The sequence below is a fragment of the Lissotriton vulgaris genome, chromosome 1_1 (assembly GCF_964263255.1).
Source record: "Lissotriton vulgaris chromosome 1_1, aLisVul1.2, whole genome shotgun sequence".
Classification (NCBI taxonomy): domain Eukaryota; kingdom Metazoa; phylum Chordata; class Amphibia; order Caudata; family Salamandridae; genus Lissotriton; species Lissotriton vulgaris.
The window spans coordinates 1,192,522,538-1,192,545,144 of NC_141685.1; the positions used below are offsets into that span (position 1 = coordinate 1,192,522,538).

Sequence of the window (22,607 nt, forward strand, 5' to 3'; positions counted from 1 at the left end):
GGACCTGGGTGTGCAGGGCGCAGCCGGCGCAAGCATCTCTACTGGCAGCTGGTCCACCCCGCCGCTGCAACCGGAACTACAAGCGGCCGCCGAGCGGGGGGACCACAACCCCCACAAACCTCTGCTCACTTTGCCCCGCCGCATCCCGCCCACAGACGGGCCCGGAAGGCGCTGAAATAGACAGAGCCCCATCTGGGGAGCGGGCAGTCTTCAGCAAAGGATAAACTCACCGGGGGAATCGAGGACCTGGGTGTGCAGGGCGCAGCCGGCGCAAGCATCTCTACTGGCAGCTGGTCCCCCCCGCCACGACCGAAACTACACGCGGCCGCCGAGCGGGGGGGCCACAACCCCCACAAACCTCCGCTCACTTTGCCCTGCCCCCTCCCGCCCACAGACGCGCCCGGAAGGCGCTGAAATAGACAGAGCCCCATCTGGGGAGCGGGTGGTCTTCAGCGAAGGATAAACTCACCGGGGGAATCGAGGACCTGGGTGTGCAGGGCGCAGCCGGCGCAAGCATCTCTACTGGCAGCTGGTCCCCCCCACTGCCACGACCGGAACTACACGCGGCCGCCGAGCGGGGGGACCACAACCAACACAAACCTCTTCTCACTTTGCCCCGCCCCCTCCCACCCACAGACGCGCCCGGAAGGCGCTGAAATAGACAGAGCCCCATCTGGGGAGCGGGCGGTCTTCAGCGAAGGATAAACTCACCGGGGGAATCGAGGACCTGGGTGTGCAGGGCGCAGCCGGCGCAAGCATCTCTACTGGCAGCTGGTCCCCCCCGCCGCCGCGACCAGAACTACATGCGGCCGCCGAGCGGGGGGACCACAATCCCACAAACCTCTGCTCACTTTGCCCCGCCTCCTCCCGCCCACAGACGCGGCCGGAAGGCGCTGAAATAGACAGAGCCCCTTCTGCGTCGCGGGATGCGCGCAGGAGAAGCCCGGGACAAGGGCGGGACCATCTAAGGCCATCAAAGGCCAGAGGAGGCCGGGTCGGGCCCCCCCTTGGCCCTGAACCAAGTATTGAAGATCACTGACCAAAGGTACTGATACCCACTGCCTATTTCCGGTTCATTCTACACGTCCTTCCTAAGGGTCTTTACAGTTCGGTCGCCGATACTGACTTACTTTTTATTGTTATAAGCTGTCATACTATGTCTTGCAAGGGGGGCATCAGAAAACTTTCCTCCCAGGGTGACTTCCTTAGGGGAACAATGGACTATTATATCAAGAGTGCAATACTGTTAGCGAATGAGAGAGAATAGAACGATCCCCAGCCATGGACAGTTCTCTCAGTCTGGGTTCTCCTCTACAGACTGCTGACACAGCCCCAGCTATATCATTACTGGAAGAACTAAATCAAATGTGTAAATCCTTGTATGCCCCTCTGGAATTAGAACATGTGCAAACTACCGCTCCTATTTCCCCTATAGCTACGACTAGTCCTGGGTCCAGTTGTTCTTCCCAACTAACTCAAATTCCAGAGGCTACACCCCTCATAATACGACCAATAGCAAATTCTTTACCCGTAGTCTCTACCCAGGTGCTCTCTGCCAAAAGGAAGAGAGATGAGGTGAAACAAACGGGCAGTCAGGCCAAGCAACAAGCAACAAAAATTAAACTCAAATCTGCCATTACCCAATACCCCTAGCACTGCTACATCGAAAGCATCTACACAGGCTTCCCTACTGTCCGCGTTCAAAAATATGATGAAGTCAATTATTTCTCTGTTGATCGACAAAATGACTACCTTAGGGGACAGGCTCACGGGTGTCGAGGAAGCAATAAATGCTAACTCGCTATTTACAAAATCAATTGGAGGACAGCGTTTAGCCCCCATGGAAACGCCTAATTCCTTTATACAAAGCAAGACCACCCGTAACAAATTAGCTGCCCCACATATGAAAACCTTAAATATCCCGAAACGTGCCGCAACATCACGGAGTTCTTACCCTGGGGCTGACCAGAATAAAGAAACGTAATCTAAAAAAAGAATAGCGGCTAGTTATGACACTATACCACACAAAACTTACCATCTACATTTGCCACCAGAGGCAGCTCCTATCGTGTGTGTCCTCTCAGGAATACCAGAACTCCCAAAGGGAAAACACGAGAGACCGCAGGACCTAAGGAACAAGGTAGTGTTCTGGCTTACCAAAAATAGACCTTTGCCCCCAATATAGATAGCACTATATTAAGCGTTAGAAGGGTGGGCTGGCTAGGACCTCTCCCAAAAAATACTGTGGGCGATTTGGTACTTGTTAAATTTAGTAATAAATATGTCGTCCCATACCTCCAATCTTGGCAGCCACAAATAGGAGGTGGACCTATATCTATTTTTAGTCTAAGTGCATTCTACCCTAGAACATTATATGCCCCGCCGCAACGCCAAGCAACACAGAGCAATTTCCGGACAGCTAGAAGTGGTCTTGTATTGAGTGGCCATCTCACCTCCGCATTTTAACTAATCTGTTCACTCCTCCTGCCACTCATTGATTAGCTGATTTATTCTATTGATTTAATCTTCTCTTAATAGATGTTAATTTTTCTGAAATGAAATGTATTGATGTATTGGTCAATTTTTATGTACTGCTGTTGCTTTCATGATTTTTATACCGAAATCGAATAAAGCTAATCAGACAGACAGACAGTTCCTTACCCCAAGGCAAGGCCTCCCCAAAAACCTTTTATGCAGCTGCGTGGGCCCAAGGTTTCTTTTTTTTCTTTTACCAATTTTGAGACGTCCACTTGGTGGGTCTCATTGAAGGTGCCCCTGGTGGGGCAACACTCGTACATGGGAGATCTTCTCCTGCCACCCTGTCCACTTCTTCAGGGTCTAATGGTGGAGCTGGTCGATCCTCCCTCCCAACTCTCTGCTAGTTCTGGAGATGATACCAGAATATCAGGTTTCAAATATTGTGCTACAAAAATACCATAGGAAAAATATTGACAACCAAAATATTATGTAGGCGTGTGCACAAAGCTCACAATAAATTTACTATACTTCACTCCACATTTATAATCTTGAAATGATGAGTTTTGTCAATGTAGGTAAATGTGGAGTTAAGAACAGTAAATCTGTACTTACTAATACATACTTACTGCCACTATATTCTGGTTGTTTACATTTGTGTTATGATTTTCGTGTTGCATAATACTTCTACATCTACATTCTGATATACAACCTTGGAAACAGAGCCACAAATGTCTGAGGAGTACACGTCCTCAGTGAGTGGGTACTCCAGACAAGGGTTCATACGCCACGCAGGTGCATCCTCCTACTTCAGTTGTTCTCTTCTCAAACCTTTTTCCCTGTGCAGGGGTTTACCAATGGTGGTGGAGAGGTGTACAACTTGGGAGCCGTACCTCGTTCTCTCATGCCACATCATCCATCCACCCTTAACTGGTAATCCCAGGGACCAGCCCACTGGCTGCTCAACCCCTTGCACATAATTCTGAGAAGAAAGTAAGAGAGCATCTGAGAGTGAATTTGTAACCTCTAAGGTCCACAATTCTTCCCTCCAAACTTAAAGAAACCCTCCCGACCCCATAGTGTTCACAGAGGCCAGAGGTTTGCCTGTCTTCCCTTTGTGTTATGTGGAAAAACCTTCAAGTGCTTGTCTTGAAGGTGCTGCTTATCAGCTTATGGATATTTTCCCCATCCCCTTCCTTATCCAGGAAAATTCTAATCTAACAGAACCGGCCAATTGTTCCGAAAGGACCTTTGAACTACCGGCAGGCAAGCAGAATACCTATATTGCCCTGTAGGGAAGCTGAAATCCTCATTAATGCTAGTTGAGGGAAACAGACTCAAAATCATAAGTGCCTGGCCAAACTCATGTACAGTAAATCTGACTCTTAATATGAGTTCCTGACACGTGAATTGATAGGAAAATACATGTCAACGACCTTCATACCTTGTGCCAATCAAAACGTACATTTTAAGCACATTTTATCCAAAGTCTAGAAATCAAGTTTAAACAGTAGTTTGTACACCAGCCAAAAGAATGGGATTTTTTGGATCTCCGATATTCTTATAAGGCCTTAGCAGATCATAATTAATGTAATCTTCATCCCATGTTTGATAGTGGACAACAGAGAAACAGTCTTCCTCACTTAGCTACAGATGTGTGCACACGCAAGTGAACATGTATTCATGGATAACCTGCACAGCCCTTCTAACTCCGTTGTGCAGCATTAGACCTTATAAAGAAAATGATCGAGGTTGTTCTCAGCTGTATTAACTAGTGCAACGACATTCAGGTGTTTGGCAAATCCCTGGACAAACACGATGATGCACTTGTGAATGGTTGTCAGGCAGATGTAACTCTCAGTAAAGATAAATAGGAATTTCTAAAATGCCATTGGTGGTGTCAAATTATTGCAAAAGATGAAGAAAATTGCATTTTTAAGTATACAGTGAGTACTCCTGCTTACAAATTCCTATTTTACGTGGCACACTGAAATCTTCCTCGCACCGTTCTTGTATCAGTGTGGCACTTTGACCATTGGTACATGTTGATAGCTTGTAAACTGGAAGTGGCAGTGCAAATACTTGCTGTGACTCTTTGCATTAGTCAAAGTTTCACTAACTGACACTTCTGTACATCACCCCCAAGGTGGCCTATATAGGCGGTCTGAGTGGTCTGGTGGCTTTTTCTCCTCAACAGGATCAGCCTATGAAGGAAAAGAACAAGGAGCAATGGCAAATAATGGACAAAAAGAAAACTGGTTATCATTTATTACCATGAAACATATCATACATACACTAAGTCAGAGAAGCATTGTTTACTATCACATTAGCTGTACAGGTAACAATGAAAGGTTTGATTAGCAACCTGTTTAACCATGTCCTCATCATCTTTTCAGAACATTGAGTTGAAGGTAGAAGTAGAGAACCTTAAGCGAGACCTACGAGACAAACAACAATCTCTTGAGAAGTCCTGGTAAGAAACATTTTGAGTCACTGATCTTGTATGCTGGAGGCTGTGTTATCTACTGTATGGATTTTGCTTTGCTAGGTATCCTTGATATGCCTCAGTTGTAATCAGATAGTTCATGAGATCAATGATTGTTAGGAAAAAAGTAAGGGGTGGAGTAGCCCAGGCCTGAATACAGCCACCACCATGTTAAAAGTTGTCTAACTGCATTTGCAGCTGATATTTGTACTCCCTTCTCTTTCCAATTTTCTGATTTATTGGAAGGAACCAATGTCTCTCAAGTGGTTAAGTTGACTGTAAATCCAATCGGGTGAGCCAGGGCAGGGCTGTGATTCCCTTTACAGTTTAGGAACATATATTACTTACAGCTTCCACACAAAATCAGCCAAACCTCTTCAATGGTCCATGCATTGCTGAGTTACAAGTGGTGTTTATTCTTTTCCTCAAATCATCTTGCAGTCCTGGTTTTCCCTATGGGAGACTCCCACCCACAGACAGAGGTGGTGTTTCAGTTTGAAACTAATCTTTGCAGGATCACGTACACTTAATCATTTACACTACATGGACAAGTGTTTACAGATTGCCCATGTGTACTCATGGTTGGGATACACATACCCCCATATGTAATTACTTGTTATATATCTAGCACCTTCACCTGGTTATTTGTGTCCAGGAATCCAACGTATGAATTTGAAACTCCAATAAAGTGGGACACATGGCTAGCCAGGTACCATAATCTGGTCTTTATTCACAAATAAATAGTTCCCTGATGAAAAGCGCATTTGTAAGCTGTCTCAAAACTGCAAGGATCATATGATCCAACCATATATTCAATCACCTCGGCCCTCCAGAAAGCCAGTTCATAAATAAGAGATCACCTTCTTCAGAAAAAAAACCATAATTCAATTCACGTTAATTGTATGATTACTTAAAACCATTACAAAATACATAAAACAGATTATATAAAATGCAACAAGGGCGCAATAGTGGGGGAAGAAACGCCTTAAAGGTACTGTTCCTCTCCAAATGCGAATATGACTGACAGTATATACAATTGTGTGCATGAATAAAACAAAGTATCTTGCCATAAAAGGCACAATGTCCGTTTTTTTAAACTGTAAAAATACTAAAGGGTGTGTCAATGTGTGAAATATGTTGGCCATACAGTACAAAGTAGTTTCTAAGGTGCAACAAATTATGCTGCTGTAAACAGATACCATCCCAAAAATGTACTTATACCATGAAATGATTTGTTGAAGGATAAACACAACGAATAGCAGGGCAGAGCTGGATCAGGTTTTGCATGGTTCGCGCTCAAGCAGATTATACATTTAATGAGCGAATTAACAGGCCTTTGTAATAAAGGGCATAGATCACAGACTATATGTGCGATTTACAATGCATCGGGTTGAGCGCATCGCTGAGACCTGCTCATATATGGCTTTTAAAGTGCAAGTAAGTTGGTGTACAGGGTCTCTATCTCCGGGCTTTGCTGCATTGGAGGCTGGTCACTTTACGTACCAGCATTATACACTTTCCAAATGTTGCCATTTCAGTTACTGTTTCCAGGCAGTATAGAAAGGAGAGGGCCTCCTTGGCAGAGTGTATTCCATGCCCTAAGAAGATGGGCCTCAGTAGGCATGCACTAAAGCTGGGCAGCAAACCAGTATATGTGCTAAAGAATTCCCTTCTATAATAACACAATCGAGACCCAAAAAAGCTTTCAAGAGATTTCCACAATGGATTCAATTAGCTGAATGGAAGCGGAACCAATCTTGCACATAAATTCTGTTTAGGACCAAATTTTCCCACTACCTGTTGAAGATGTGGTTTGGCTGTGTAATTCAGTTGCAAAGCTGTTACAGACTTATGCAGGGCTTTTGCTTGTACGCCTTCCATTTTCAACCCCTTTGACCGGTTATACAGCTTTTTTCTTATTGCAGATTTGGTACAATGCAGTGTCCTCAGTGGCATCAGTACCAGAAACGTGGAGAGGAGTTGCAATTGTAACAATCAATAAAAATGCAACCAGCAAAAGCCTGTCAACAACAGACCCATTAATTCAACTGATACCTTGCAAAAAGTCTACACCAAACAAGTTCTAAATAAACTTACCAATTGGATAGTTGAAAATAACATTCTTTCACCGTATCAACCTGGATTTAGAACAAGAACCAGCTCTATGGACCAGGTCTTTAGGCTTTTGTGCATAGCATGGATAAATACCAAGCTGACAGGAAGTCATCTGTACGTAGCATTCATTAATTCATCTGTTTTTGACCTTGTCCCAAGGGGTCACCTGTGTGGACTCGTTGAAAAGTCAAGGTGTACCTGATGAGCTCTTGGTGCAGATAGCTAGATTACAGCAAGACAACTATGCTAGGGTTAGATTGGGCCCTGAAGGCGATCTTACGGATGCCATACCTATTAAAAGCAAAGTGAGATGGGGATGCATGTTGGTACTAACTCTTTTTTCATTATATGTTAACAATTTTGTGCAAATTTGGTGCGGTCCTGATACCTGCATTAGTATTCGCAGACAATACCATCCTTCTTTCACAGACTCCAAACAGGCTGTTAAGGCTATTGAATAGCTTTAGTAACTATTGTACTATAAAGGACCTTGAAATCCATTCTAGTAAATCAAAGTATATGGGTATAAGATTGCACAAGTCCTTTAGAAAAACATCACTGTCCATTACCAACTTCTGGAGTATGTGACAAACTTTAGTTATATTGGCATCACAATAGACCAAAACTGTCCTGGAAATCGCAAAAACAGAAATCCAAAGTTGTTTTGCTGTAGAATTAAATGGGGATTGCAAACAAAACCTCAAGTCACCAAATTCAAGGCACTAACGCCAGCCCTGGAGGTCTACAAATTCAGGACCCAAACAGCAGTCCTCTATGGGGTGGAACAATGGGAATAGGGGGAGCAACTTGGGTACACTTTTTTTTAGAAGAAAATCAATTTGTAAGGATGTTTGTTTGTCTGCCCAAATGTACGGCAATGACACCGGTGTATCATGACATTGGCATCAAAAGAATAGAACATCTAGCTGTATTGGGACCCTTCCTATTTTTGGTTCACTTATGGGTCACACAGGAACTCATTTGTTATAAAGAAGGACTAAGAGTAATTGTGGATCTTGCTGGTCATATTACCTCCCCTTGATTTCGCCACATCAAGACCTGGGTTAATAAAGTAGGGTTGAGTTGTTTTTGATATGCTCCCAACTTACTAACAATCAATTCAAGGCAAGTCTTTAAGCAAACCTATTGAGAATATGTAATATATAGCGTTCAGTGTAACGTCAGTTTGGATAGGCTTACTGCACATTTCCTGAGTGTTAAACCATTGTCTTGTTGTGTAACTATATCTGGATATTGTACAACCTCAACTTGAAAAATCATTATATATGAAGTTCCGCATTGGATTAAATCGAATACGACTAGATTGTTACCTGGTCCCATTGTTGAGGGGTAGGCTTACTGTACACTTTGCACTTTAAATGCCGAAGAAAACCTTGTACATGTGCTATTTTTTGTCCAGCCCATGCCTACCAGAGAAGGAAGTGGATTAGACTAATGTGTTGCAATATGGGGACTAGGAAATATCTAGAAACATTAAGAATTTTAAAATCAGACACGTTGCAACTAATAGTCTTTGGTCTTAGCAGATATCTTTTTACGGTAAATCTGGTGCACAAGGTAAAAGTTTTGAAATTTGAATTTGCAGACTATAAGTGATATATTTTATCCTTACACATTTTATATTTTAATTGTAAAAGTGTTGGATTAAAATTGAGAATTGTGTTGTATTTTATTGCATGAATTGTTGTATATAGGCCTTTTATGGTTTTTAAACAAAATAAAAGCGAATTGAATTGAATTTTATACTGGTGTAATTGCTTTTGTTTGTATCCCAGTTCACTGCTACAAGTTGTAGATGTTCTTTGGCTAGCGCAAGATTTGTAGGCCAGGGGTTGTTGGAACTTGTCAGCATTCTTTTTTATGACCTTCATGGTGTTAGGAGGAGCAGCCATTACCTGATAGCAGAATTTTGCAAGTGCTGCCAAAATATCCACGTTTTGTTGTACCAGTCCAAATTCTAATCTGATCAGGGTGTTACTCATGTGAGCTAGAAGATGAAATAGCTTCTTGTAAGCTGAAACCTGAATATTTTCAAATGGGGTGCAGGGCATTCCTGGAAATGCCTGCTGTGCATAATTGACTGCATAAAGTTACTTGGTAAAAAGTACCCTGCGAATGACAATGTCGTTGGATTGTCAAGCGTGTCTTTTAACTTTCATAAGGCATATGTGACCATTTTTGCTTTATTTTATATTTTATGTGTGTGCAGAGTTGGACTGCCAGATTTGCATATCCAGGCAACCAGGTAATTGTAATGTTGAACACAGTCCAGCATCTGTGAGCCCAATCCCCATCTGGTCAACCTTTTCTTAGGGTATCTCCCACAGAAAATAACTTAAGTTTTATTCCCATAGGCCACAATCTTATTCCTGAAATTGTACCTATTCAGGGCGTTGGGGGTTTTTGCAGACTGATGTTTGTGTAGTCTAGCAGCACTAGATCATCCGCATAATGCACATGTGGAATCCTCTTGTCGCTAATTCTTGTGGTGACTATGGCAGCTCCAGCTAGCCCCAGGCTCAGGTCTGCCGTGTAAAGGTTGAATAACATTGGGGCCAGCACACAGGCCTGTTTTAGTCCATTATCCGTGTGAATCTTAGCAATTGCTGTCTCCGCTGTGAGTTTTACACATACCCAGGTCTTGGTATACAAGGACATCATTGCTTGCGGCAGTTTAGGTCAGATGTTCCACCTCTCAAGCTTCTGCCAGAAGATGTTCTGGGCAATTTCATCAGAGGCAGCTGAGTACAAAACAGACAAACTGTGTGAGTGAGTTATGAGCAGCTGCTTGCTGGGATAAGTCTGAGAGGACTGTCAGGATTGCACTGCACAGGATCCGTATGCCGAAACAATGATCCACCTCCGGACCTTCCGAACACCCCGAATATATATATCACAGGGTGTTCAGACGATACGGTGAGGGAAAAACCCCAAAAGGGGAAAAAACCCAAAAGAATAAAGAGAAGAAGGAAGGGACAGCAGGGGATAAGAAGCTGCAAGAAAGAACATACAATGGTTAATACAATTCTTAACCCTACTCTCATTACAATCTCACTAGCCAAAAAACGCTTTGATTCACCTGCAGGAAACCTTGTGCATACATCTTCATACCGCTGTCTCTTCTGCCATCCTTCTATCCTGCACAAACATATAAACCTTATGAATATCTGTGGTGAACTACCTCTGCCTATATCACTAGTTCTCACTATAAACATACCCCATAGCCTTTATGCTGAAAGCTCTGAAGAGTGGTTCCAATGAAATGTACAAAACAAAAGTTCAGTACAAGAAATGAAATGCACAATGTACGTGCAACAAACCCCCATGCATAGAGAAGAAAATAAAGAGTCCCAGCTACTGCCAGCTTAATCCTCCAGTACTATAGAAGCGCAAAGTTTATCTCCAATTTACTAGCAGTAATCAAAAGCAAACCAAACACGGCATGGCGTAGTTCCTTCACTACTGCCATCCTCTTTGGCATTTATATTCCACAGGGTAAAAGTACTTTCCACGTCATGTATTCATGACGGCAATGCGGAGGTCCTCTCCCCCCTGCACTCCGCAACTAGAAGGAAATGAAAAAGCCCAAAATACCAAGCAACCTTTGCGAGGCTTAAAACACAGAGCGCAATACCAGCGGAATGTTCGTGTCTTTGTGTCCTCACCGCCGCGAGGCACAGAATAAGTTCAGAAAATCGTTCTGAACTGAAATGAGCAAAGTAACCAAAACGCGCTAGCCAGCACGTTATCAAATACCGGAAAAAGCTACCTTCACTCCGAAGGACGGAAACAGGTTTCAGATTCTTCTGAAAATGGACAGAAATACCGGAGCTCTAGGAAACAGCCGTTCCCGCTGCAACTTGGAATAACGAGCCCCGTTCACCCGGCTCCGCCCTGTGATATCCTGTAGTACCGCCGGGAACTGTGGGAACTGTAGTTCAAGCCCTAAGAATCATGGGAACTATAGTTCTGGCAGGCGCGCGATGTCCCAAAACCTGACAGTACGCCCTCCTCCATAGCGCCTCCTAGACCCGGGCTTGGCAGGAAACCTTGCATGGAATGAACGGACCGCCCTAGGAGCATGTATGTGATGCCATGGCTCCCAAAAGTCCTCCTCGGTCCCGTTCCCCTTCCATGAGACCAGACACCAAAGCACCCCCCTGCGGAGCTTGGAGTCACGGATAGACCTCACCTCGTACTCCAGATTCCCGTCGCAAGCAACAGGGGGGGGGCGCTGTTCTGCGCGATGTAAGGGCTTTCTTCAACAAGTGCACGTGAAAAACCGGATGGATTCTCAATGTGTTGGGCAACTTCAGTTTGTACGCCACAGGGTTGATTCGTTTCACGATAGGATAGAGTCCAATGAAATGCGGATGGAAAATGCTCCTCAACTTGAAACGTATGTACTTTGTTGAGAGCCACACCTTGTACCTCGCCTTGAACTGAGGACCAGGATCACAGTGTCTGTCCTCCAGCGTTTGTACGCTTCTTTTGCCTTTAGCAGGTGTTTTTGTACCCCTTTGTGCACCTTCCTTAAGGTCTGGACACGTTCCCTCACTGAGGGCTGATTATCCAAATCAGTGGGGATGTTAATCGGCAAAGTGTTAACATCATAACCAAAATTAGCCTTGAATGGCGACATGCCTGTTGAACTGTGCCATGAATTGTTGTACGCCAACTCAGCCATCCACAACAACTCCACCCAAGATTCTTGTGCTTCCTTGGAGTAGCAGCGCAAATACTTCTTTAAAGTCTGATTCAGACGTTCAGTTTGTCCATCTGTTTGAGGATGGAAGCTGGTAGAGAGAGCTGATTCAATACCCAACGCCTTGCACCACATGCGCCAAAAACGAGCGATGAACTGATGTCCCCTGTCAGACACTATTACTCTTGGGATGCCATGTAATCTTATGACCTGGGAGGCATCCAACGCATTTGCCTTTGCGTTAGATGCCTCGCTGAGGACATATATTGTGTGAGTGACTGCTACGCTGGCCCTACGGAGCACGCGGAGTTGCGGAGTGGTCTGTCGCTGAAGAACTATCGGTGGCTGCTACACTTTGCGATTGCTTTGCATAGCCGGAGTGGCCTTGGTGTACCACCCTTTGTTCAGTTCCCCGGCTCCATCATGGCGGGCAGGGGCGAGCCAGACAGGATGGCGAATCGAGTTAGTAGGAAGACTACTCATTCCCAGTCGAATAAGATTGATCGCTATGCCCAGCAAAGGAGTTCACCGGGTGCGGCTACCCGGCCAAAAGACTCTCATCGGGAGGGATCGCCAGACACGTCGGACCCGACACTTCGGGATGTTATGAGCGCCATAGCTGGCATCAAGACGGAGATGCACAAACAGCATGAGGTCCTGACACATAAAGTTGACACTCTGGCGATCGAAATTAACCTGATTAGAGCTGATCTGGGCAAGACCAACGACAGGGTCAAATCGCTGGACATTAAAACTACGGGACACTCTACCACGTACCTTGCTGCCGAGGGAGGAGCGTGCTGCATCGGCTGCCCAGCGGACCTGCTGTTGCCCCTACGACTCACCGGACCCGCTTCGCGGGTCCCGCAGCGCGTCGATTGCCGAAGGATTGCCTTGAGGAGCCAGTGAGGAGGAGCGCGGGGGTAGGCAAGAGAACCAGCGGGGCTGCGAGCTAAGCAGGGGACTCCAGCGACCAGGAGCCCCTGCGCGCCCAACTAGCAACACCTGGGCTGCTCTCCCCGCTGGCCACGCCCCCCCGCCAACGGACCAAAAAGCTGCTGCTGTCCCTCTGTTTGTGGGACACTCTACCACGTACCTTGCTGCCGAGGGAGGAGCGTGCTGCATCGGCTGCCCAGCGGACCTGCTGTTGCCCCTACGACTCGCCGGACCCGCTTCGCGGGTCCCGCAGCGCGTCGGTTGCCGAAGGATTGCCTTGAGGAGCCAGTGAGGAGGAGCGCGGGGGTAGGCAAGAGAACCAGCGGGGCTGCGAGCTAAGCAGGGGACTCCAGCGACCAGGAGCCCCTGCGCGCCCAACTAGCAACACCTGGGCTGCTCTCCCCGCTGGCCACGCCCTCCCGCCTATCACATAGCTGCAGTATCAAAAGGAGTGCCGGACCCCCGCTGCGCGGGAGCGCGCGGGAGCGACCGGGAGAAGCCCGGGACAAGGGCGGGACCGTCTTAGGCCGTCAGTGGCCGAAGGAGGCCGGGCCGGGCCCCCCCTCTTGATCCCCTCCAGCGCCACAACCCAGGATATGCCTACGCCCCCCCCCACGGGAAACTCCCTCCAGGGAGGGTGCCTCCTGTTCCGGGACACTGGACAATTATTTCAAATCCAACAAAGGTGAAACGGACTCGGAAGGTTCACTTGAGAAACGCAGGGCGGAGCGTAGGCGCTCCATTGAATGTATGAAAACCAGGCCTCTGCTAGATATTATCCCCCACCCCATTACCCAAGAGGTAGGTGCGCTATCCACTAGCCTAGACACCTCAACAATAGAGGACTTCCCTGCGTTACTAAGGGAAGCTTCTTCGACTCAAGGGTCACCATCTGACAAAATCACAGAGTCAGCCCCCCTAGAGATCTCCCACACCCCTGCCGACCTGGTAACTCAAACCCAACCAGTACTAATGGCCAATAAGAACAAGCCTAAATTAAAAGTCATGGCAGAGATACATAGGCCCCCACCCAGTAAACGGGCTCGGAAATCAGCGGGGGGACGGGGTAAATCTAAAATATCGCACTTGGATTTTGGTAAGAGTAATACTAACACTATCATATCGAAGAAGAACACGGAGATAGCCCCACCACCTAAGCTCTTAAATCCTAGCATAATTACAACTTCTAAAGAGTCAGAGGCTGACACACCGAATCTTAATCATCCATTCTTTGCTAAGGGGAGCATCGAATTCTTACTCCGCTCCCTCCTGCAGCCCATCACTGACAGTCTAAAAAAAGTTGAGATTAGGCTTACCTTACTAGAGACTTCTCTTACCACTCTGAATTCTCTAGTAAGCAAACAGACAAAGTTAGGGGAAACTCACTCCTTGGGCGGGTAACCCTCTAAAACAGAAACCGCAGCTAACGCTAGCAAAGCCCCCCCAAAAAGCAAGTCACCGGCTGCCCCTCTGCAACCTCTTATGTCTGTCCAACTCCAAGCACGGCACAATAACTCAAGCAACAGACCTACTGATCCAGTGGCTTTAGCCCCACATAGTTCACAAACAGAGTCCACCGGAACAAACCAAGATCGGGTTAATGACCTCCCACTCACGCCAGCTTGCCCAACTCCTAGACCACGGAGGCCAGATCTTCCACCCGAGGCCAATAGACTAATGGTGGTCTTAGCCGGTGCCCCCCATCTAAGATCAGGAGAACACGAGGACTATCAATCCCTCAAGAAAAAGGTAATCAAATGGTTAAACTGGAACCGACCCCTGCCATCTCACTTTAATAACGAAATTATTATGGTGAGGAGGGTTCCATGGCTGGGGAAGACCAGGAAAACCATAGTGGGGGACTGCATCATGGTAACCTTTAAAGACCCAGGCACGGTTCGACACATTTGTGAAGGAATGAACCGATCCCTTGATTCCACGATACAAACCCTCCCAGTATCCTTTTTCTTTCCTCCAATTCCTAGGCACCAGGTTCAAACATATGATAAATGGACAAGGGTGGATTACAGACGCAACCATAAAGGCCTTGCCCAACGCCCATATTACCAACCACCGGACACACCTTTTTGCGATTTTAATCGCTTTAACTGTCTGAATGGGCTGGACGGGGTCGACTGACTCACCGCCCAAAAGTCTGCGCTAGGGGTATCGGGCTCTTGTGGCCCCCCGGACCCCCAGATGATGTGCCCTGTTGCAATTCCTGGCCCACTGAACGATCTATCCACCCCAGAACACGGCCAAATTGAATTCCTCAACCCTAACACTGATGGAGTAGTTACTGCAGAGCGAGCAACTGTGGTTCCCTTCCCTGAGGGCAAGGGGGAGTTGGGATCCATGGAGTCACATGCTCTTTTTGCTGCCCCAGCGACAGGCCCTGCAACACAAGTGGGATATGGTCTTATTCCCTCCATCCCCCTTGCCATGAAACCCCCAACCACTGAACATTTGAGGATAATCTCCTGGAACATCGCGGGACTAACAAACAAACTGGAAGACCCTGCCTGGGGAAATTACATAGAAACTGGTGACATATGTATGTTCCAGGAAACCTGGGCCAGAGAGGACTATGAGTATCCAGGTTATGCATCCTTTTTTATTCCAGCCAGGTGGGAAGGCAAAGGCCGACCCTCAGGGGGTCTTGCGACATGGATTGCTGTTCACCTGGGTTGTGTGGCAACACGGCTCCCATGCAGCTCTGACGACATCCTCGCGGTTTCACTGACATGGCCAAACAAAGTTAGCCTTCTGCTGGTCAATATCTATTCCAGGCCAATGGGAAAGGCAAAAGAATCACCGGCTTTTAATGAACTGTCGAACTTTTTATCTGAACTGTCGACTGATTCTTACTATGTGGTGGGTGGAGACTTTAACTCCCACTATGAGCCACTTCCCGGCCTCCAGGAAGGATTCCTATCAGAAGAAGAGGATAGGTGGGCTGTACCAGGGGCTGATGTGACCCCGCCAAAAGCTTGGACCCCGCTAGCATTACAAATTACGGCTCTCACGTTAAGGTATGGTCTTAGAGCGTGCAATGGGCGAACCATATCGGACACACCAGGCAAAATCACTTATAATCGCCAAGGAAGGGAGTCACACTTAGACTATATTCTGGTCCAACTACCGAGGTGGCCATTAATACAGGATTTTAGGGTTATCGACAGGATGGACAGTGACCACAATGCACTCGAGTTAGACCTCGCCCACCCAGCACCGCAGGGTCTAGTGACCCATGAGGTAGGGAACCATCCCCCGCTCCTTATAGATAACACCAGGAGAAGAATTAGGTGGGAGCATATGGTCACAAACAAGGACAAAATCCCTCTGCTTTATGCAGAGATTACTCCCATCCTGGAAACTGTTGGGGCCCTCGATAGCGTGGCAAACCAAACAGACACAAGGAGTAAACTGTCTGACGCCCATAAAGAACTCATAAAAGCAGTGGCACCCCATCTGACACGTAAAATACAAAAGCCAAGAGCGAGGCCCCTAGGCAAAACACAATGGTACAACACAGCCTGTAGACGAGCTAAAACAGAACTCCTTGGAGTCATTAAGGAGGGCACAGGAGGGGAACGTCTTAAGCAATGCAGACAAGCCTATAAGAAGCTTCTCACACAAGCCAAAATAGAATGGGAGGAAAATCAGTGGGAAGAGCTCACAAAGGCCCTAGCAGTACAAGATCAACGATTGTTCTGGAGAATGGTGAATGGGGGATCAGGGAGTCTTCGCTCGGCAGTGGAGCCTAACATAGCGCCGGGAGTGTGGCAGGCCCACTTCGAGTCGCTATATAGCGCTGAGCCTGGAGAAATTCCTGTGATAATTGAACCAGTGAGACAGGGCTTGCAGGCGGACCAAATAACACTGAGTGAGGTAACAGCTGCCATTTCAGGCCTGGCTCCGGGGAAGGCGCCTGGGCTGGACGGTCTGCCGGGAGACCTGTACAAGCAGGAGCCCACCGTCTGGGCGCCCTACCTCGCAGCCCTTTTTAATGGTGTCCTTAGTGGGATGGAAATCCCCAGTACTTGGCTGGGGGCCGAGGTGGTCCCGATTTTCAAAAAAGGATCCCCCCTGCTCCCAGCCAACTACAGACCAATCAGCCTGATAGATGTAGCACAGAAGCTGTTCGGCAGGGTCCTCCTGAACAGGCTCCAGGAATGGATTGAGGAGGTGGGCGCCCTCAGTCCATACCAGGCAGGCTTTAGGAAAGGGGTATCAACCGTGGACCAGGTCTTCAGACTAAATCTGATTTACTGGAGGACAGTAAGGTTTGAAGGCGGTAGTCTGTACACGATTTTCGTGGACCTGAAAGCCGCCTTCGACCTTGTGCCTAGGGGTAAACTATGGGTCATCTTAGCAGGGATGGGCGTTCCACCAGATATCCTATTGACCCTGCAGAGGCTGCATCATAATAATTATGCCCAGGTGAGGTGTGGGAGGTCGGGGGAGCTGACTGATAGATTCCCCGTGGGCAGAGGGGTGAGACAGGGATGTGTGCTGGCGCCGACCCTGTTTTGCCTCTTTGTTAACGGGGTAATCGCCCATCTAAACGCCACCGACTACACAGATGCCCCCAAACTGAATGGCAACAGTGTACCCGCAATAATGTTCGCGGACGATACACTGTTGGTATCCAAAACATCCATGGGCATTCAAAAGATACTTGATGCTTTTGTGACCTTCTGCCAGGATAGAGGGTTGGAAATCAATGCCTCAAAAACTAAATACATGGTATTGAACCCAAACACTAAACAGCGCCCAAACCCCCTGCTGGGAGTAGTACGACTGGAAAGAGTAGCCACGTTCGAATATCTTGGCGTGACACTAAATGAAAATATGACCTGGGAGAGCCATCAAACTAGGGCTAACCTTAAGTTAGTACAAACCACCGGGGGTATTTCCCGGATGATGACCGGTTCGACTTACCGCCCTCTGGGGGCCCTAATTCAGATATATAAGGCACAGGCAAGGGGGGCTATTTTGTATGGGGCTGAATTGTGGGGGCACATCCCATGTCGGAATTTGTCACATACAGAAAACAGGTTTTTAAGGCAAATTACCGCACTCCCCCCCAGCACACCCCTTCTCCCCCTGAGGCTTGACTTAGGGCTACGACCACTTGCCGACGAGATAAGCCTAAGACCCATTGCCTTCTGGCACAGGCTATGGAGCAGCGACAATCTCGCCGACTATAGGGCGGAACTGGTCGAATTATTAAGACATCCTAAGGTGCTCAGCATCCCCTGGGTCCAAAATATCCAGTCAGTTTGCATTGATATGGGGCTCCCTGAATTGTGGACTGTACCAGCAGATACAGCACCAAGAATCTCCAAGAGAGCATTGGCGAAGCTGTACCACGAGCACAAGAGGGTAAGGGCTATAGCTACTCAGACGGAGGGGTCCCTATCCTCTATATTCCTGCAAACCAAGGATCTTTATGCATTTGAGAAAGCTTTGGACCCTGTTTACCCCATACTCTCTAGAAAGTTATTCCTCCAGTGGAGATACAGCACACTCCCATTACGGTCCTTTTGCAGTACCTGGTCAAAAGTCCCTTCCACCAAGTTCTGTCCTCTTTGTGTTGACAAAGAGGAGAACGATTTGCACGTGATCTTTTTCTGCCCAGCATACAAGGCAGCAAGAAAATACTGGCTACTGCCCTTGATCAAGAATCTGGGTGGCAGGGAATACGGACCGATGTACAGGATTTTGAAAAGTGATGCTTCCGGCCCAATTGTCTTTGCACTTTCCAAATTCTTTACGAATGTTTGGCACACGCGTAGTCGTCTTTTAAAAATTGCTGGGTAGATTGTAGAATTGCTATTTTTTAATAATTATTTGCATTGTCTGGCTATGATTTTAAATGTATGCATTGATGTTTTTTATGACTGTGTCGGAATCTATGTGACTGTATTGTACATGTTTCTTTTATGACCAAACGGTCGAAATAAAGATTTCTAAAGTAAAGTAAAACTACGAGCCTCACAACTGATGTCTCGGACCTGCAGACGGAGGTCCGGGACTTGAGGTCGGCCAACGAACTCTTCTCGAGGCGACTGGAAGATTTTGAGGGACATGCCAGGTGGCAGAACGTTCGAATCATCGGTGTACCGGAAGGGGCAGAGGAATCGGCCACTGATCTCTTCGTAGAAGACTTGGTGCAAACTCATCTGGCCCCTGTGGGTCTCAGCAGTTTCTTCTCAGTGGAGCGGGCCCAGAGAATGCCGGGGGGACGCCCCAAACTGGGTGCCACGCCGAGACCCATTATAGCACGGCTGTTCAATTTCAGAGATCGGGACGTTATCCTGCAAGCCTCGAGGCGGAACGGGCCCCTCAAGTTTCAGAATGCGGACATCAACTTTTACCCGGACTTCACTCGGGCGGTTCAGCGGCAGCGTCAAAGTTTCGCGGGAGTGAAGAGGCGTCTTAGAGACCTTGGGATGAAGTACTCAATGATGTTCCCTGCGAAACTACGCATCGAACATGACGGCCGTGCTATATTTTTTGACCTGCCTGAAGTGGTGAGCGAATGGTTGGACACTTTGCCGCACAGACACGAAGAACAAGAGGAACACTCGGAGGGCGCCTCAGGAGGCCCTGAGCAACAAGAGTAGAACTCACTTTCATAACTTTGTCGGACGGTGGCCCTGTTGGCAACGACCAATGTCATACTGCTGCACTTTATGATGTATATCCTTCTTTTCGTTATGGAGGGTGGCGGGGGGGCCTGTGTGATCTCCTTTCTCCTCTAGGGTCTTTTTGTAGCGTAGTTAATGGGGCGACAGGCACACTGCTGGTTGGGGGGCTTCTTAGTCTGATGCAGGGGTGCAGGGTGGGGGGAGGTTTGATTGTTGGTTCTGTGTTTTTTCCTTCTTTCTCTTTCCCTTTTTCAAGGCAATGCAAAGACTGTGATATTTCTGTTTGTGTAACTATGAGGCCTGCCGGGAGCGGCAGGGGCCCACGTTTTGATGATGGGGGGTAGGAAACTAAAAGTGCTGTGTTGGAATGTTAATGGTTTGGGTGATCGCATTAAGAGAGGGGTGGTTCTACAACTGTTTAAGAGATGTATGCCTGACGTTATTCTGCTACAAGAGACACACTTGGTGGGAAATACGTGCCAAGCGCTCAACAGGAAGGGATTCAAGATGGTGGCACATTCAGGGTTCTCCTCGGGATCCCGGGGGGCAGGGATCATGGTGCGCGCGTCTCTCCCTCTTGAGATTAACTCTAGCGTTGTTGACGAGAGGGGGCGGTACGTTGCTGTCTCGGGGAGATGGGAGGGACGGTCTCTGGTTCTGGTTTCGGTTTACGTCCCCCCTGGGTTGCAAAACAACATGTTTCAGGATCTTGTGGGCGCCATCTTGGGTCTACCCGAGGGGCTGCTTATTGTGGGGGCGATTTCAACTCGGTCTGCTCGGGGACCTTAGATAGACATCCACCCAGAGATCTCCGAAGTTCGCAATCCTGGCTACCCGATTTCCTGGACACTATGGGACTGATTGACTGCTGGAGGCTTATGAATCCTACCCAGAGTCTTTACTCATTCCATTCGGGGGCACATGGTAGTCTTTCCAGAATTGACTATGTACTGGCTCTAGCGGCCCACGCGTCGGCAGTTTCTGAGGCCCGATTGCTGGCGAGGGGCATTTCAGACCATTCCCCGGTCTGGGTGTCCTTCGACTTCGACATTGTCGTAACCGAACGGGTGGTCGCGGTCAATGCATGGTACTTCCGCAGCCCAAAGACGCATGGACTCATGGCCAAGACTATTGAGCTTTATTTTTCTGAGAACGCGGGGTCGGTTGCATCGGCCGTCACCCTGTGGGAGGCATTTAAGACGGTCTTGAGCGGGGAGGCGTTCTCCCTTATTGCTGACGTTCGGAGACGTAGAGATGCGGATGTGGTGCGTATCGAAGCTGAGATTAAAGATCTGGACTCCCTACTGGAAGTCGGCCCGACACCGGAACTACTCCATGTTCTCTCACTTAAACAGTCAGAATATCGAGCTACTGTCACTGACGCTGCCAAGGTCATGGGTAGAGAGCAACAGGGTAGGATCTACAATGTCGGGGATAAGGCGGGCAAGCTCATCGCTTGGCTGGACAAAAAGGAAAGAGCTAACCGGGTGGTTTCAGAAGTGTTGGGGGAGGACGGCTTGACTGTCACCGATCCGAGTGCCATAGTCGAGACGTTCGCAGACTACTTTGAGGCCATTTACACCTCGGTGTCTGACCAGTCTGAGACCGATTCCGGGGAGCTTTTGGCGGAGGTGGACCTCCCGTGTCTGTCGGAGACGGACCGGGATGACTTGGATAGGGAAATTTCCGCAGACAAGATAGCCCTCGCCATTCGCTCCCTTAGGTCCGGCAAGGCACCCGGCCCCAATGGTATACCAGTGGAACTTTATAAGATCAAACCCGATGTCATCTCTCCGCCCCTGCGGAACATGTTTCTGGAGGCGCGGGAGAAGGGCATGCTTCCCCACGACCAGAGACTGGCCACCATTGTGGTCATTCATAAGGAAGGGAAACCCAGAGACCTGTGCCGATCGTATCGTCCCATTTCTCTGTAGAATGCTGAGCCTAAGATTCTGGCTAAATTGCTGGCCAACCGTTTGATTGGCACGATTGGCGACTTAGTGCACCCGGACCAGTCGGGCTTTATTCCACACCGCAACACTGCCCTTAACCTTCGAAGACTCCATGGAGCCCTTGCTAGGGCCCACACGCTCAGGGAACCAGCCATCCTGGCATCATTGGATGCCACAATGGCGTTTGACTCCCTTGAATGGAACTACCTGTGGGCAGTGTTAGCGAAGTTCGGATTTGGTTCGGAATTCGTAGCGTGGGTCAAGCTTCTGTACGCCAGCCCGATGGCCACGTAACGGTCAATGGTCGTGTTTCCGCGTCCTTTGCTCTCCACAGAGGCACCAGGCAGGGTTGCCCCCTGTCGCCCCTGTTGTTTGCATTGGTACTTGAACCGTTGGCCGCGTGGCTACGGCACCACCCAGATATAAACGGAATACGTTGGTCCCCTGGATTCGAGGACCGAGTGTCGCTATATGCTGATGACATCTTGCTGTATCTCACCTCTCCTTGTAAGTCGCTTATTGTGGTGTGTGATGTGCTTCGTCTCTTTGGCCGGCATTCTGGCCTGGTTATTAATTGGTCGAAGTCGCACCTGTACGTGCTGACAGGGGGGACGCCTCGACTTCCAAGGGACTGTGGCATACAGGTCGCGAGGCAGGGTTTTAAATACTTGGGGATCTACATCTCAACGGACCCCAAGATACGCTACATGAATAACTTGCTTCCCCCCCTCGTCCGTCTCCGACGTGACGTAGAGGGCTGGCGTAGACTCCCGCTCGCCCTTCCTGGGCGAGCGGCATTATTTAAAATGATGTCCCTGCCCAGGTTCCTGTATGCTCTACAAAATACCCAAGATCCGGTTCCAGCCAGTTACTTTAGGGAGATCGAGGGCTTGCAACGTTCCCTGCTCTGGGATGGCAGGCCACGCATAGCTATTACGAAGCTTACGCTCCCATGGTATGATGGGGGTATAGCACTGCCTGACATCCGGAGATATTATTGGGCCTCCCAGTTGGCAGCCCTTAATCACGGCCTCTACGGTCCAGCAGAGAGCCCAGGCTATGCCATGGATCGGTGGCTCCTGGACGACGGGAAGTACCAAAGGGCGTTGTACTCGAGATCTCTGGATGGTCGAATGTCGGGGCCAACGAAGACAGCGGTGCACATATGGAGGGCGATCACAAAGTCACAGGGGTGGAAGGATAGGCTCACGATGGCAACCCCTCTCTACAATTCTGAAATACTGGGTAAACTGTGGCACACT

The 22,607-nt window shown here is 48.2% G+C and overlaps 1 protein-coding gene across 1 annotated transcript in view; it reads left to right on the plus strand.

Annotated features, from left to right (window-relative positions):
• Nucleotides 1–22,607, plus strand: part of LOC147748891 (myomegalin-like) — a 1,575,921-nt gene that overhangs the window by 132,891 nt on the left and 1,420,423 nt on the right. Inside the window, exon 2 of the mRNA XM_086928761.1 lies at nt 4,872–4,948. Coding sequence (XP_086784887.1) covers nt 4,872–4,948 — 77 coding nt within the window. The remainder of the gene's footprint in view (nt 1–4,871; nt 4,949–22,607) is intronic.